At 36.3% G+C, this 16,171-nt stretch overlaps 1 protein-coding gene across 5 annotated transcripts in view; it reads left to right on the top strand.

The window, feature by feature from the left end:
- LOC18432804 (zeaxanthin epoxidase, chloroplastic) overlaps positions 1–16,171 on the top strand; it is a 60,921-nt gene that overhangs the window by 25,896 nt on the left and 18,854 nt on the right. For 3 of the 5 annotated variants that reach the window (XM_020666365.2, XM_020666366.2, XM_088863967.1), the window contains 4 exons: positions 9,325–9,370; positions 9,588–9,667; positions 9,755–9,844; positions 9,956–10,010. In XM_020666365.2, the coding sequence (XP_020522024.1) occupies positions 9,325–9,370; positions 9,588–9,667; positions 9,755–9,844; positions 9,956–10,010 (271 nt within the window). The remainder of the gene's footprint in view (positions 1–9,324; positions 9,371–9,587; positions 9,668–9,754; positions 9,845–9,955; positions 10,011–16,171) is intronic. The other 2 variants (XM_006842904.4, XM_088863966.1) reach the window with 1 other exon arrangement.

Here is a 16,171-nt window from a genome sequence, read left to right on the forward strand (position 1 = left end):
AAGGAGAGTGAGGCCGGGGATCATGACATTTGCTATATAGTACCTATGTCTACATAGTATACATTTGAGGAGAGTCCAATTGAGTTCACTTCTGATGATTGGAGAGAATACAAGTGGGCTAGAGATCAGTAAAGGAACAAGGTGAGTGATATTGCCCTTTCTAAGGGCTTTTTGGTGAGGGGTAAGAAGGTGAGAGATATTGCCTTTTCCTCTTATCACAGTCCTTCGCATGGTTGACAGTGACAAACCCTCCATGGGCTTCATATACGAGGCAATGGATGATAATGATGTGAGCCACTGTGAGCCAGTTTGGAAGATTATTGATGAGAAGTGGGATAGGCTGCCACATCGACCATTGTATGCAGCTGGTTATTATTTGAACCCAACTTTTTATTATGTTGATAGGGATATAAAGACAAATGACACAATTATGACTAGATTTAATGATTATAAATGACACAATTATGATTAGATTTAATGAGTGTCTGGATGTGCTAGTCCTTAATCAATATATCCAGGGCATTATATGCGCTTATGAACTAATAATTTACAAGTGCGCATTGAAGTCTTTTGGGAGGGCAATGGTGATAAGACAAAGGACCAAAATTGATTGTTTTCAATATCTCATATACAATCATAATTCATAATCCATTTGCAGCCAAATTGGTGAAGCCAAGATGGTTGTAGTGCTCCAAAGTTACAAAATTTGGTCATTCGGATCTTGACCCACTATTTCGTTTGGCTGTGAGTGGAATTGGAGTACGTTTGAGAGGGTAAATTATTTCACAGTTTATATTTTACTAATTTGTATTAGTAATTATATGTCAATTGAAATATTGATTAGTTTCATTTGATTTTATTGTATATGTTTACCATTTTTATATAAATTCATACAAAGAAAAGAAACAAGCTTGAATCAGAGAGGTTAAATAACCTAGTTCATGTGAAGTACAATCGATACTTGAAAGCGAGATTTGCTAACAGAGTCCGCTCAGAACAAAATACATATACAATGCCATGGAGTGGTTGGTTGATGATGATGAAGTAGAGGGACGTGAAGTATTGACATGGGATATGGTCATGGAGGTCTCAGGGACAGCAGTAGATCCTTTCAAGGCCACTAGATCAACTTCATGAAGGATGAGGGTGGCGGAGGAAGAGGAGGATGCAAACGCGTATTTAGAAGAAATAGAGGAAGATGAGCATTATGTTGAGGAGAGATGATTCTCATGATGATGGGCTCGACTCCGATGATGCAGCTGACCCTACTTTTTCTGATGATGACTGAAGACTCTTAAAGTTTATATTTCTTTCCTTCCTTCTTCTCTTATGTGTCTATAGTATGTATGGAGTATGGAGTATGGATTATGGAGTCCTGGAGTGTATGTGGAGTTGTGGACTATGGATTATGTATTACTTCTTTCCTTTTCTTGATGTTGAGTCGATGCCTGAATTTGAAAATTTTCAATGTTGGATTATATTTTCCTATTTTTACTATGTGTGGACTATGGACTAATGGTATGAAATGTATGGATTATGGCCTATATGTTATGCATTCTTAATGTGTCAAAGGCATATGCATTATTTCTTTTTTTTCTCAGAATCTATGGAAGAAGGACACGTGTGACCTAGCCGGAGTATGTAATAATTTTTTTTTTTCTTTTCTTCATGGTCTAGATCACTCACAAGAAATCTTTTTACAATATAAAAACTTCAAATAAAATAAAAGAAAGGGATACAATAGGATCTCAAGAACTTGAAGCCATTCAAACCATATTTTTCATTAACATAAGAAAAGACACAACTTATGCTTGGGAATAAAAGATATAATAAATAAATATGGAAGAAACAAAAGAGGGTGTCGGAGATTACCTCAACCGGGCTTCTTACACCCCACACCGAGTCACCACCTTCCGATGACGCAGGATCAATGGTTAACCTTCAATCTCAACCGGAAAAGGTAAGTTTGGACAAGCCACCCCAATGGAACATGAACCCCTTTGATCGCAAACTCAAACCCTAGGTGAATCCCCTTAGCAACCTAGTTTGAGAGAGATATGCTTCTTTTTTCTACCACAACCCTATAGTCTAAACCCCAAAAGAGAGATGAGAGATCATGAGAGAGAAGACATGAGAAACCATGGATGAGAGAGATAGTGGGGTGTGCCCCCCCTTTTGGGCTTTCAAGAGAGAGAAACTTTCTTAAAGAGAGAAAGAGAAATTCTAAGTAGGGTGTGCCCCCTAGTTTGTCAAGAGAGAGATGGAATGTACATGGTGTAAGAGATAAGGTGTAGGGATTTGGGTAGGGATCAACTCCTTTTTTATAGTGCTTGAACAAGATTAGGGTTTTTTAGGGCTTTCTTTGGCTTGCCACTCATGTGAGATTGAATATGCACTATTGATCTTGGGTGACTTGTGGGTTGAGAGATATGAGCTCCCCATTCCATAGATGGGCCATCAATATCCTATGTAAGGTGCTAGACGATTATCCCCCACTTCCTAAACCATTTTCCTGTCAATTAACTAAATAAGAAAGTAATGTCATAATATTATCCTTTTTTATTTTATGCATAAGCCTTCTCATACATTCCAAAATATTATTCAAATTTTCCTCAAGGCTTTAAACTTTCTAAAAAAACACAAACCCATCTCTCAAGCTTCAAAGCTTGACCACAAAATAAGAAAGTTTCTCTAGGTGGGGCATGCCACCGATTTGAGCACATGATGGGCCCCACCCAATATGCTATGGTGGTCCCATGCAATTTAAGTTATTTTTGTATTTTTGGAAATACACAAATCATTATTTGAATATTTAAATCATTATAAAATCAATATCTTTGCTTTTATAAATCCAAAGTTGATAAATAAAATATCTTGAGATTTAAAAAATTCAAATAACAATTGTAAAAATCAAATATAATTAAAATAAACAAAATTAGATATTTTGATGGGAAAATGATCCATATGGTCTAAGGATAAATATCCATTGGGGCACTCCATCTCCAACCGTGAACTATGAACCACCCATGCTTTTTCAAACCGACCCAGCATTACCTATGACCCACATTCCAAGCAGGGGATCATTAGTGGGTCACCAAAGTCTAGCCAATGGGCAAGGGGGCGCAGTCCCAGTATATGGATTTTAGGTCTCTCCCTGGAGACGAAACCCAAGGTCATCTTGAGCTGATATAATCCATAACTCCATGGTGCATAGGGGGTGTCTCTCGCATATGCACACGCTTCACCCTGAAAGGTGGTATGCTTTCCCGAAAACGGCTATCGATGTGCATGCCATGTGATGGTACAAATAATGAGGCTTTGACTCCATCTCTGAATGCCTCCATCACACACAAGGGTCACACAGTCCGTCGACTTACACATTCGGACATACTCCGACCTCATCAAGAGATAACCCATATAACCCTCATGGGTACGATTATCAGAGCCCAGGTAACATGGGTTTTCTCCAACCAGACCGACCTAGCATGTCAAGCACAGTCTAGTATCAGCAAACATTGTTTGCTTAGTATGGTTCACAAGGGACCACACTACCATTGAGTTCATGTTCTACTATGTATATTCATTTTACAAGCTCTAATATGGCCTTTAATGGCCACTCTCACCCAACAATCTGGACCTAAAACAGTTCAATCAGACACCTCTTGCATTTCTTGTTTTACTTGGGCGACCGCCCTCCTAGGCGCTCAGTGGCCAAGAACCCCCCCACTGCCTAGATGCCGCCTGACATTTTTTGGAACACTGCATAACAAGATGGATCCCTACTAAAGGAAATAATATTATATTGCATGTTCACTGCTTTTGACCTCTTGCTATGATGTAGCCATTAAATACACCCTTAGGAAAAGCTTTGATTCTACACCAAAAATATGCCAACAGATTAAGAGTTTACTAGTATTATTGGAGAAATGTAAGGACCAAGGTTTAGAATATGAGATTTAACCTCAGGCTAAGGGATTATGTCTTTAATCGGGATTAGGTTGAAAGGCAATCAGTCGAGTCTCTTTTTAAACATGGAATTAGCCTGCAACCATTATCTCAGTGAGCATGCAGCCATCCAAGTTGGTGAGCACCTTAAGGAGCCCACTCAAGAACTTGAATTGAAGTGTCATGTGCCATGGGGGGGAACAAAGTGCTAAGCAAGAAACATAATCCTTAGATTGCCCTTCTTTTGTAACCTGGAGGTAGGGTTGACCTTGTGAAATTGAGTTTGTGCTGAGTAAAGAGATCAGAGTGTTCTACAGAATATGGTCTAGAGTAAGCTAGATTGCAACTACTATCATGAGTTGCACTTTGAGTAAGAACTTGATCCTAGTGGTCGCCTGCTTCAGTGTCAAATGGTTTATTGGCAGCTTGGTTGAGTCGTAGCTTGGCTTACTGGGAGCTTGGTCCTGTGGTAGCTGGTCAAATGCTACCTTGGTCCATGGCAGCATGATCTTGTGGTAGGTTGGTCCAATGGTGGCTTGGTTTAGTGGCAGCTTACTCCTGTTGTGGCATGGTCCAAGTAGCACCGTGGTCCAATGGCCAATTGGTTCACTGACAGCTTGGTCCAATGGCAGTGTGGTTCACTGACAGCTTGATCAGTGGTGGCATGGTTCAAGTGGCAGGTTCTTCACTGGCGGATTGGTTCACTGGTAGCGTAGTTCAATGGCTACTTGGTCAACTGGCAGTCTACACTCAGGCAGCTTGGCTCCATGTAAAGGAACAAGCTTTGCCATTTGAAGAACTTTGAAGGCTGTTAGCGACTCGGTCTGAGCAGTGATTTGCGTATTCCATGGAGGCCGCTAGCATTGCAGACCGAATGCGTTTGAACCTGTAAAGATCCAGAATTAAACGATGTTGGTTTCTAGCATTGGTTTCTAAGAGAGGTTTATGGGGAGAGAGAAGTGAGAGCTTCATGGAGAAAGGCTCTCTAATAATACTTTGACCTTGTAGGGGTTAATGTGGGGTTGCTCCCCTATTTATATAAATTTGAAGTGTGTCCATGTTAAATGCTTCTGGGCAAATTCATGCTCATATTTTGCATGAGTGATATGTGTCAGTTGCTCACGGCATTCTGTAGCAGCATTCTTTGGGGCAACTTGCCTCTCTATCTCGGCATGCTCTGTAGCAGCTTGCTTTGTGGCTGCGTCACCCTGTTCTCACTGACTTCTTGTGATCTTTAGAATTTTTGTCATAACTTTATAGAGAGATCCCTGTTAGCAGTGATTCTTGGACCATTGAATATTTAATAGATCTACTGCAATTTGAAGTAATACATGACCCAATTTGGATATGTATTGATGCAGTTTTGTTCTTGTGAAACTAAGGGTGTCTGTTTCAGGTTTCTGAGGTTTGTTAAATGGGGAATTGGATGTCTCATAGGTTTTTGGCGCTTGGTATGAGGTTGAGTTGGCCTACAGAGAGGGGCATGGATTATGAAGATAAATATCAAAATAATAAAAATATGGAGAAATTTCAATTTCTTTATTTTTCAAAATTTTCCCCTTGATTTTGTCATTCCTAAAGGCATGTATGTATATCTGAAAATTTGACATCATGCTAGCAATATTATTTCACTAATAGTTTCATATACTAGTTTTCTAAAGTAACAGAACATCCAGGGCAATGGATTATGAAGATAAATATCAAAGTAATAAAAATATGGAGAAATTTCAATTTCATGATTTTTCAAAATTTTCCCCATGATTTTTTCATCCCTAAAGGCATGTATGTATATATGAAAATTTGACATCATGCTAGCAATATTATTGCACAAATAATTTCACATACTAGTTTTCTAAAGTAACAGAACATCATTCTGTTTGAGCTTTTCTTTCTATAAACTTATTTGTGTTGCCTGAAATGTATAAACATTAAAATATTTTAGCATGCTACAGAAATTTAGGTCCAAGAGAAATATGTTCTGATTATAATGTTCATGTTCTGGACACATTCAGAATTCCAGTCCTGAAATGAAATAAGGACCCAAAATCTTGTACAGATATAATTTCTTGGTGTTGTAAAAGGAATTCATCTACAATATTTTCATGTAACAACCATAATTGTTAATTCAGTAGAACTTGAACCAGATAGTTTTAATTATTGCTTCATCTAACAAAGCCATACAGCATCATTCTTTTGAGCTTGAACCAAATAATGTAAAGAATTTTATATTTTAAAGAAAACCCAATCTAAGTCAAGTGGGCTGTGCACCTTTTTTTTGTTCCTTCCCTTTCTGGTTTGTATTTGATGACAGGGTGGGAGGGACGTTATGAAATGATTATCGCAGGGAGTGAAAACAAGCAAATAGGCAAATTTCCATGGGGAAAATGCATTGGGATCACAACTCAAAATGGAATGTTTTGCAACTGTGTTAAATTAAGGGGCCAGTGTTCCCATCTGTATTGTTTTATGTTTACGTATGTGAAGACTAAAGGCACACTGGTGATACCCATGAGGGATCATACATTTACTGGATTCACCATAGGCCTCCGTGAGGTAGGTATGCTTGATAGCACCCTGATATCCTGATATTTCAGGATAATATAGAATTTATTATGATTTGAATTATATGAATTCGTACACCCTGTTTGATAGGGTCAAATCATATATTCTAATATTCTAATAACCTTCAAATATTTGAATTCCAGAAAATTCAAGTTGTAGTTGAATTTTGCGGGATTCAGTTTCACCGTCAAATTATTTTGTGCCTCTCTCCCTCTCTCATCCACTATTTCTCTCTCCCGAGGCCCCACCTCTTTCTCAATGAGAACCCTTTCTCTCTCTTATGATGGTTCCCCCCATCTTTCTCTCTCAATTAAGGACCTATTAGGTTTCACAATCTTTCTCACCGTGATGAAGACACCTGTTAAGGCTTGTGCCCATCTAGGACAGGCGTGTCCTCTCTCTCAAAAGGAACCCTTTCTCTCTTGGGATGCTTCGCACCATCTGTCTCTCTCAATGTGCTAAACAATCTCTCTCGGCCATGAGGAAGGGGGTTTCACAATCTCCCTATGAGGAAGACACCTGTTCGAGTTTGGGCCTTTTTTGAGGCCCATCAACACTAAAGAAGAATGGAAATCTCTACACACACACATCAATTTTTCTGAGGTCCTGTTCTGTTTAATGGTTCTTCTTTTGCGTGCTCAGTGTGTCTGGCTTTCAGCCATGGTTCCCAATATTCTTTATGACATGGATCGCACCAACCCCCCTTCTTCTGATTCAGATGCCCCTGTAACTATTCACCACAAAGATTTAGACATTGAGGTACCTTCGCCTCCTCGTGAAACACCCTTTTTGAGACGAACAGTACCATCTTTGAGTAAACAAACAGTCTGCAAGGCCCAATTGCCAAGTCTCCTTCTGAAACCAGAGAGTTACTGAAATCAATAGATTTGAAGATAGAGAGGGAAAATGTTGTGGGAAGAACTATGGAAGCAGCAAAGGCAAAAGTGGCGCCCCAATGAAGAGCTACCGTGGCCAAAGGGCTCTGACTCCTAAAAGGAGATGGGTCTAGAGTTCTTGAATTGACTGATTTAGACTCTTATTCTGGAAAATGGGGGAGCCTCTAAGAAAGTAATTAGCTATTCATGTAGTAGATCCATGTTCCATGGAATAGTGGTATTTATTTCTTGAGTTGCAGAGTAGGAGTATAAGGAGCAGATTAGTTGACAACAAATTCTTATTGGCAAAGCAATTTTTCTGAGGCCCTGTTATGTTTGAATGGTTCTTCAAGCACAATGAATCTGAGGCCCATCAAGACGCTGCAGAACCACCTTAGTAAATATTCCCCTTCTCCTTAATTTTTTTATCTGGTGTTTTGTTTTTTAGTCCATAGAAAATTGCTTGTCATTTGCAACAATAATTGGGCTAGCCCTTCATTTGTGGTGCTCGTTTAGCTTCTGGTTTGGGGTTAATTTATCCTCTTAATCATTCAAAAAAGAGTGCTTTTTCAGCGTTGTGATTTGCCAGCTTAAATGGTGGATTAATGTGCTCGCATTTTGAAAGGAGTGCAGAGAGAGAAGCTGCATAGCTATGGTGTCTATGAAGAATAAGCTCTGGTTCATTTTCTTCCTTGTTTTCTTGAAGCAACTGAGTTTTACTAGAGCTCTGCTTCATTGGTCGATATTCATTCTAGAAATGGGAAGAGAGGCTCTATGTAACCTTGAAAATTTGTTGCCTCTTTGGGTTTTCGTCAATGTTCTTTGGGGGTTAGTTTTATTCCTCATCGTCTGATTGCATGTGTGAAAGAAGGTTCACTTTTAATGGTGAATAGCAAAAATTGCAGACAAGCTCTAGTTCTGGAAGATTAGTCTTTCTTCCCAACCTTTTTTGTTTTGAGTTTCTTCACAGAGTGTTTTTGAGGGTTCTCCTCCCATTCATGGCGCTGGTCTTCACTTCTAATTGGATTGTAAACTGATTTGGTATGTGATGCCCTAGCAGCAAATCTTTCAATAGCAATCTATGGCCAATATAAGGGTGTTATACCTCTCTCACTTTGTTTATTCTTGTGCAAACTTTTCAACCTTGCTCAACAATTCGTTAATCGCTTTACATACAAGCAGACCATCAAACGTGCGTAGAAAACCCCATATCATGATAACATAAAATCCAGATATATACAAAGGAGGTCATGGCTTTATTCAGATTTCTAAAAATTTGGATATTTAAATCCTGTTTTGTCAAATCATAGAGGGACTGTCGTCTCCTCATAAGTCTCCTCGTAACTAACATGCTTCTTTGATGCACTCTTTAGAATTAATCTTTCTGTAAAGCATCAAAATCGTCCCTTGTTATATATTTTCCAGAATAAATCCAGCTTAGTCCTTTGACAATATTATAAGACTTTTCAAGTTTTATAAGTACCATTCAGTAAGGAACTTCTAATTCATTCTCTTCTGTACTTTCCAGCAGTCCCTTGGCTTCTTTACTTTCCTATAACCATGAAAATTTCCTGGACATCCTTATAGCTTTTTGAATTACTCAGATTATCGATGTATTCAATAACCCTATGAATCTCATTAACCCCTCAAAACTGCAACATTACAAAAAATATTTGGGAGGTATCACTCGGACTCAGATATGCCACAGAGATAACATTTAGCAAATTAAGAACAGTGCCTTCTAACTGGTAAATACCCAAAATTGGCACTTTTGCACATTAATTTAATGTTTTTAGATTGATTATGAATTGTTAATGCATGTCAATGTATGTATATGTACTTGATACATGATGGGATACCGGAAGCATTGATTTTTCATTAATTATGGCGATGGATTTTTAATTTGAGTTTGTAACACGAACCTCTTTTTCTCATTTTGCAGCTCAAAACTTGAAGGCCGGTCACTAAGCTGCAGAATTTCAGACAAAGTATGTCTGTTGAAAAGTTTGGAGAAATCACTACTAAGTCAATATCGTGTTCAAATTTTGGTTGTTCAAGTTTTACTCTTTCTTTTTTTTTTTTTTTTTTTTTTTTTTTTTTTTGAGGTGCTCTCTCTTGAATACTTCTTATTGGCAATAACATGTAGGAGAAAATGTAAATATCTAAATTATACATTTGTATTTATATTTGATGTGTTTGGTGAAGGCAAGTGATGAGTTAAAAAGGTGGTTTCAAGATGATGATGCACTAGAGCGCGCACTCAGTGGAGAGTATGATGTGTTCTTGCTAAGTCTATTTCTTACTCTCTTTTTCTTTGAATTTGAAGACAACAAATCCTCCTTGTTTCTGACTTTTTTGGTTCTATCATACAGATGGTTTCTTTTGCCAGCAAACAATGAAGGAAAGGATGTAATGGAACCTATTCATCTGTCCAAAGATGAACATAAGCCCTGCATTATTGGGTATACCTCCTGACTATTTAACAAAAGTAAATTCAAATTCTTCCATAAATTATTCTTTTCTTTGCTCATGTGTCGAGTGCCTTTTTGCTTCTTCATTTGGGTGCATTGCAGGAACAATTCACATGCAAGTTCTCATAATATTTCAGTCTCTATATCTTTGCCACAGGTGAATGACTTCAAAAGCTAATATTTGCAATATGTTCTCTTCTAAATAATAAGTGGAGTTTCACCTATCAATTCATTTTTCTATATCTGAACTTGAATTAGTTTATTCCTGCAAAATTTCTTGTAGTTTGTACTTTATACTCCTTCCATGTTCTGGTAGATTTGCTGCCTTTATTGAACTGAGAAATATTTGAGCTTCTATCCATTCATTACTTCCCTACTGCAATACCTGTCTCGATTATTTCTCCTTCCGCTACTGTTTTTTTTTTCTGGCTAATATAATTACTCTACTCATTGTCATAGAACAGATTAATGAATCTCTCTAATAATTTTATCAATTGTTTTTTTTCTTTGTCCGGTGTGTTTGCTTCATTGTAGTAGAAACCGCTAGTTTCTACTACTCAATGTGTGAAGTGAATTGCAAGTATGGAGGTTAGTGATTGCCCGTGATTAATTTGCACGCATCTGGGCTTTTGGCTTCCCAAATGCTTTATCTGCACACAAGCTGTTGGTTAGTTTCCAAAAAATCAATACGTTCTAAAGATCCATTTGTTGGTTTTAGTGCGTACGGTGTTGCAATCAGTCGCATTCGGGAAGCTGGTGAGGAATCTGATTTTCATTACATTTTCTTGAAGTGGTAGCCTGTGGTTTGGACCCCAAATAAAAAAGAGTTTTGAGGTGTGTGGATACAAATCTTTGCTATGCAGCATGCAGCAGACAAGATATGTTAGGCTTTAATCAAACAGCACTTGAGTAGCATTTTACACATAATGGTCTCCCAAAAGGGAATAGGTTATATTTACTGTGCATGAGGTACACTTTTAGCTCATTGTAATTTCTTTCTTTCTCAATTCTTATTGTCCAAATAAACTTATTAGCAAGATGACTGAAGCAAATGTGTCACACGAAATTAATGAGTTCTAGGATCATCTTAATCTTACAACAGCTCTATAGGGTGCATTTGTCTGAGTTCTAAGATCATCTTAATCTTACAACAGCTCTATAGCAATCGCTGGTCTCTCTGTTTTTATGAAATTACATGAGTGTGGTTTAGTAGTCAGGCACAACTCTTATTTCCATTGGAAGAGACCATGTAACAAATACACCTATAGGGTGAGTTGACAAGAACAGTACTAACAAAAATTTCCCATGCCACTTTGTCCATATCCAAAAATGGCTGTCATGACCAATTTCTGTACTTCGACTGCAACTTGTGATATTTTTTGATTCTTGTGGTGCAATGTATTAATCAAAACTTTGGTGATGATACCAATCCACTTAATTTGAGGGGATTGAAAACATTAGATCTTAGAAATTACTATATTACAAGGCAACCAACATAGATGTTCATGTCAACACTGTTTATGTAACCGAAGATCAAGCACTTGCTAATCTTTGATTAGTTGACCCGAAAACACATTGGAGAACACTTCATATCAAACTAAGGCTAATTATATACAAATTCAGCAGGTATTCATCCATAAAATTGAGTAAACAAACTTGCAAAAGTAAAACCGCAACTTTAGTTTTAATTTTAATGTCTGGGAGATGAAATTTCCAATCCGTAATGGATTGAAATCTGTCCTTAAACAAAATCAGTAAGTTGAAGTTGATTCTGATCGAATTAAAAACTAATCCTCAGCACAGAGAGAAGCGGTGGGTGTAGAATAATTTTAAATTATTTGCAGAAGTTCTCCACAACTAAACTATTTCCAGGGTTTTGAAGTTAATGGGGTGTAAAAGAAAGGGTTTTGATTTTTGATGTAAAATTAAGCTTAAAGTTTCAATGGATCTATTTAAGGTTAATTCTAGGGAGAACCTAAAGGTTAATTTTAAGGGTGAAAGAGAAAATGAAAAAAAAGAACGAATACTTAAGGATTCAAGGAAAGAAAAGAAATAAGAAGCTAGAAGGAAAGGAAAGAAGTAAGAAGGGGAAAGGAAGGAAAGAAGTAAGAAGGGGAAGATATGAAAGAAAAGTGGGAAGGGAAAAGATTAGAAAGAAATTTAAGGGTAGGACCTTGGGACCTGCTACGATGCCTTCTTTATGACTTTCAATCAATATTTCACTTCTTTCTGGGGTTTTCTATCGTCACAAAAGTTCTCAAAATAAATATTCCATGGGGTCCCTTTCTCTCCTTTTTATACATATTTACTTAAAAATTTGATTAAAGTACCCCTAAATAAAATAAAATAATTAAAAAACCAAAGTGCCTCTCAATTCTCTACGAGACCTAAAAAGATATAAATAACCTAACATAACTAAAATAATTAGAACTCCAAATAATCCTACTTTTTCTCTCAAAAAAGGAAAAAAAAAATTAAAACCCTTGATAAAAATTATTATTAAATTGTGCCATAGAAGGCTGTCATTGTCTCATCAACTATCTTTATGTCTATAAACGGTGCCAACATTTATTTGAGATGTTATGTCCAAAAATTCCATGCTGGGTATGGGCACACTAGCATTGTGTGAATAAGGGTACTATGAACATGTCATGCCTCCTATGTATGCGATGGATACTAGTGTGTTATGCATTATTTATAATCTGAGGTATGGTGGACACATTTATAATTCATATTTGGGCTTGGCTCGTGTCGTCTTGCAAGACTACTTTATAAACTTGGTCTCATACGTCGATGCAGGAAGGAAAGGTGGGAAATTAAATCCACCTTTTTTCTGAATTTCAAACAAGTAAAAATCAGCAATTATAGAGAAAAAGCATGGCTGTAAATCAAGCTAAGAAAAGAAGAACTTTCTTCTTTCATAAAATAAAATTTATTCCATTAACATAATCATCCCAAAATTTGACATCCAACCTTTTATAAACCTATGAAACCCTAAAATTAACTTGAGAACTAAGTAAATGTTTGAGACACTAAAATAACTCTAAACAATACGAAGCTTCCAAAAATACTCCTATGAACAGTAATACATGAGCATTACTTGTGAACAGTAATGTAGACAATACCTATGAATCCTAAAATCCTTAAAAAATAATAATAAATAAAAATATAAAAACCCTAGAATCCCAAAACAATTTAAAAATGTCTGAAACTAAAATTAAAATATTTTGGATAAATTTTCCCTCCATCATTCTCCCTTGGTTGGAAAAAACTCATCCTTGAGTTTTGAAGTTTTTAAGATGAATCCAACATAAAAACCACCTTCTTCTTTGTTGGCTCAATCATTGATCGTTCTAAGAAGAAACCTTATGAAAAGGATCTTGATATGTGATGAATCAATGTAAGTTTATCAAGTACGGCTATCCTTGAACTGTCATTGAAAAGTATCTTAAGAATGGTCAAGTTCATTTTTCTGGTCTTTAGAGCCTTTCTCGACGTTTATTTTATTACTCTCCAAATCAAGGACTCCAATTTGAATATTTTGAGTCAACCATGCTTCCATTGCACTATTTTGAGTCCAATGCCCTAAATCTCCTAAAATGTTTTGGCTGTTTGATATTCCTTTAGATCTTCATATTTTTCTTCGTCAAAGATTGGTTCAACCACGAAGATGGGTTCAATGACAGATGGCATTGACGGGTACGTAATTTTGAAGATGATGTCGAGTGCCACTCTTTTCATCTCTATGCTCCTCATGAAGAGTCAAGTGAAGAGGAAAGTTCTAGAAGACATCTACATGGGGGACATCACTCTAGGGTCTTCTAATTGAAGGAGGATAAAATTGATTTTGATGCAAGTTTTATCTAAAATCAATAAGTTGTAGCCTTGGATTCACGTCCAATACTTGAGGAATGCTAAGATGAAGAACAAGATCTTGTAGGATATTCGATCTATGATAAAGAAAAAAATTTCTTTGGATCTATCCTTGTAGATTCCTCTTCGATTAGGACAAACTCTTATTTGCCTCTCTTGCGCAACAACTATTTAACCCTCTCTGTTATGTTGTTGATTTCCTCGCGGCAAACTGATCAAATAGCCATCCTTATGGTTAAGACCTCTACGACCAGCCATCGCAATCTCTAGCCGTCTTTGGGCCATGCTCTAATACCACTTGTAGGAAGGCATCCACCTTTTTCTTGAACCTCAAACAAGTAAAAATCAGCAATTATAGATATAAGGCATGACTGTAAATGAAGCTAATAATAAAAAAAAAAATTTATTTTTCATAAAATAAAATTCATTCCAATAACATAACCATTTTAAAATTTGAAATCCAACCTTTTATAAGCCTACGAAACCTTAAAATTTACGAAACCTTAAAATTAATTCAAGACTCAAGTAAACCTTTAAGACTTAAAATCGTCCTAAAAAATACTAAAATTTCAAAAATACCTTTATGAACTAACATGTGAATAGTAACCATGAACAATGATGTGAATAGTAACTATGAACAAGGATGTGAATAGTATCTATGAATAGTAACTAATAAATAATAAATAAAAATATAAAAAGCCCTAGAATTCCTAAAAAACTTAAAAACCCTAAAAATATACTCTAAAACTAAAATTAAAATATACAACTTTTGAAGTTGTACAAATATTATAAATAAGAATAATTTTCCTTCCATCACCACAACACAGTTAAAAGGGGCATGAACCTTTTCTTTAGATGGTCTTCCATATTGCCTTATTTACATTCTCTCACCCAAAACACAATAAAAAGCTTTTGGGAATGGTTAAAAGATTTGATTGCACCTAGGGCAATCAAATCCTTAATGTGCATGGTATTGCATTGCTTAACAACTGAAATCAAAACACCGTTATGTCAACGATTTGTCTCAAATAGCAAAAAAAAAAAAAAAAACTTGTTAGAATCAACAGTTGTTATCTGTAGAGTGACGAAGAAAGATTTCCTTGATTTTTCATAGTTGGTGAAATCTTCTTGGTTTCACAGATGTTGGGAAAAATTTTGCAATGGGCTTAAGAGGAGCAGTAGGTTTAGGGTTTAGGCATATGGGTGTGGGGGTTGAGAGAGAGGGAGAAGAGGAGAGAAAAGGGGGATCGGGTTTGGGTGGGGGGACGATTGATTGATTACTAGGGGTGGTTTAAGTCACTTTTAATCCACACCGTCGATTTAATCTGGTATTTTTTGACAAAGATACACCCATGAGCCAATGTTATGAAAAAACAATGCTCACTAGCATACCTACTCCTGTCTCTCTCTTGATATATATATATATATATATATATATATATAGAAAATACTAGGCAACGCCTATAGGCGAAAATAAACAGTGATTTCGCCTATCCCATCACCGCCCAAAGTTCATCGCATGGTCATGATTGTCCGGTAGTGTTTCATTTTTCATTTTTTTTCTAAAAATCGAAATGACATGAGATTTGGAACGTGTATTCATCAAAAATAGGGGAATCTTCAAAAAATATAAAAACAATATTTACATGAAAACAATTGACCAAAATACCCCCGAAAAGTTTTGGGGGTATTTTGGTCAAATTTGTTTTTCTCGGATAATTTTTTTATAGTTTTATTAGAAGCACCTCAGTAAGATGTATATACCCTCCAAATTTCAGGACATTCCGATTTGTAGAAAAAAAAAATGAAAAATAAAACATTACAAGACAATCATGAACGTGCGATGAAATTTGGACGGTGAAGAGGGTAGGCGAAATCACAATTCATTTTCGCCTGTAGGCGTTGGGAAGACTTTTCCTATATATATATATATATATATATTTCTGTATGTATATATATTTGTATATATATACACATATAGGAAGAGGTAGGTCCTAAAGGACAAGGATAGGCCCAAAAGGACATGGTTCGAAGTAGTGAGAAAAGATATGAGGATTTATGACTTCATTGAGGGTATGGTCCTTGATAGAGCGGAATGGTGGATTGAGATTTGTATAGAGACCCCAAATTGTTGGGAAAAGGTTCTGATTATATATATATATACATATATATATATATAGGAAAATCTTCCTGTTAGCCCAAGGGCTAACATGAAGATAAGAGCCCAACGGCCCAGATTGAATTTGGGCCGATCTGACCGTCATGACCTTATTTCGTGTTTGAATTTTAATTTTTTTCTATAAATCCAAATCACTTGAAATTTTAAGCGTGTGTTCTTCTCATCAAGCAGCACTTAATAAAAATATAAAAAAAAATATCCATAAAAAATAAATTGACCAAAATACCCTCGAAGCTTTATCGTGGTATTTTGCTCAATTTTTTAAT

Source organism: Amborella trichopoda, chromosome 4, assembly GCF_054954075.1.
Source record: "Amborella trichopoda isolate Santa Cruz 75 chromosome 4, AtrichopodaSantaCruz75HAP2 v2.0, whole genome shotgun sequence".
Classification (NCBI taxonomy): Eukaryota; Viridiplantae; Streptophyta; class Magnoliopsida; order Amborellales; family Amborellaceae; genus Amborella; species Amborella trichopoda.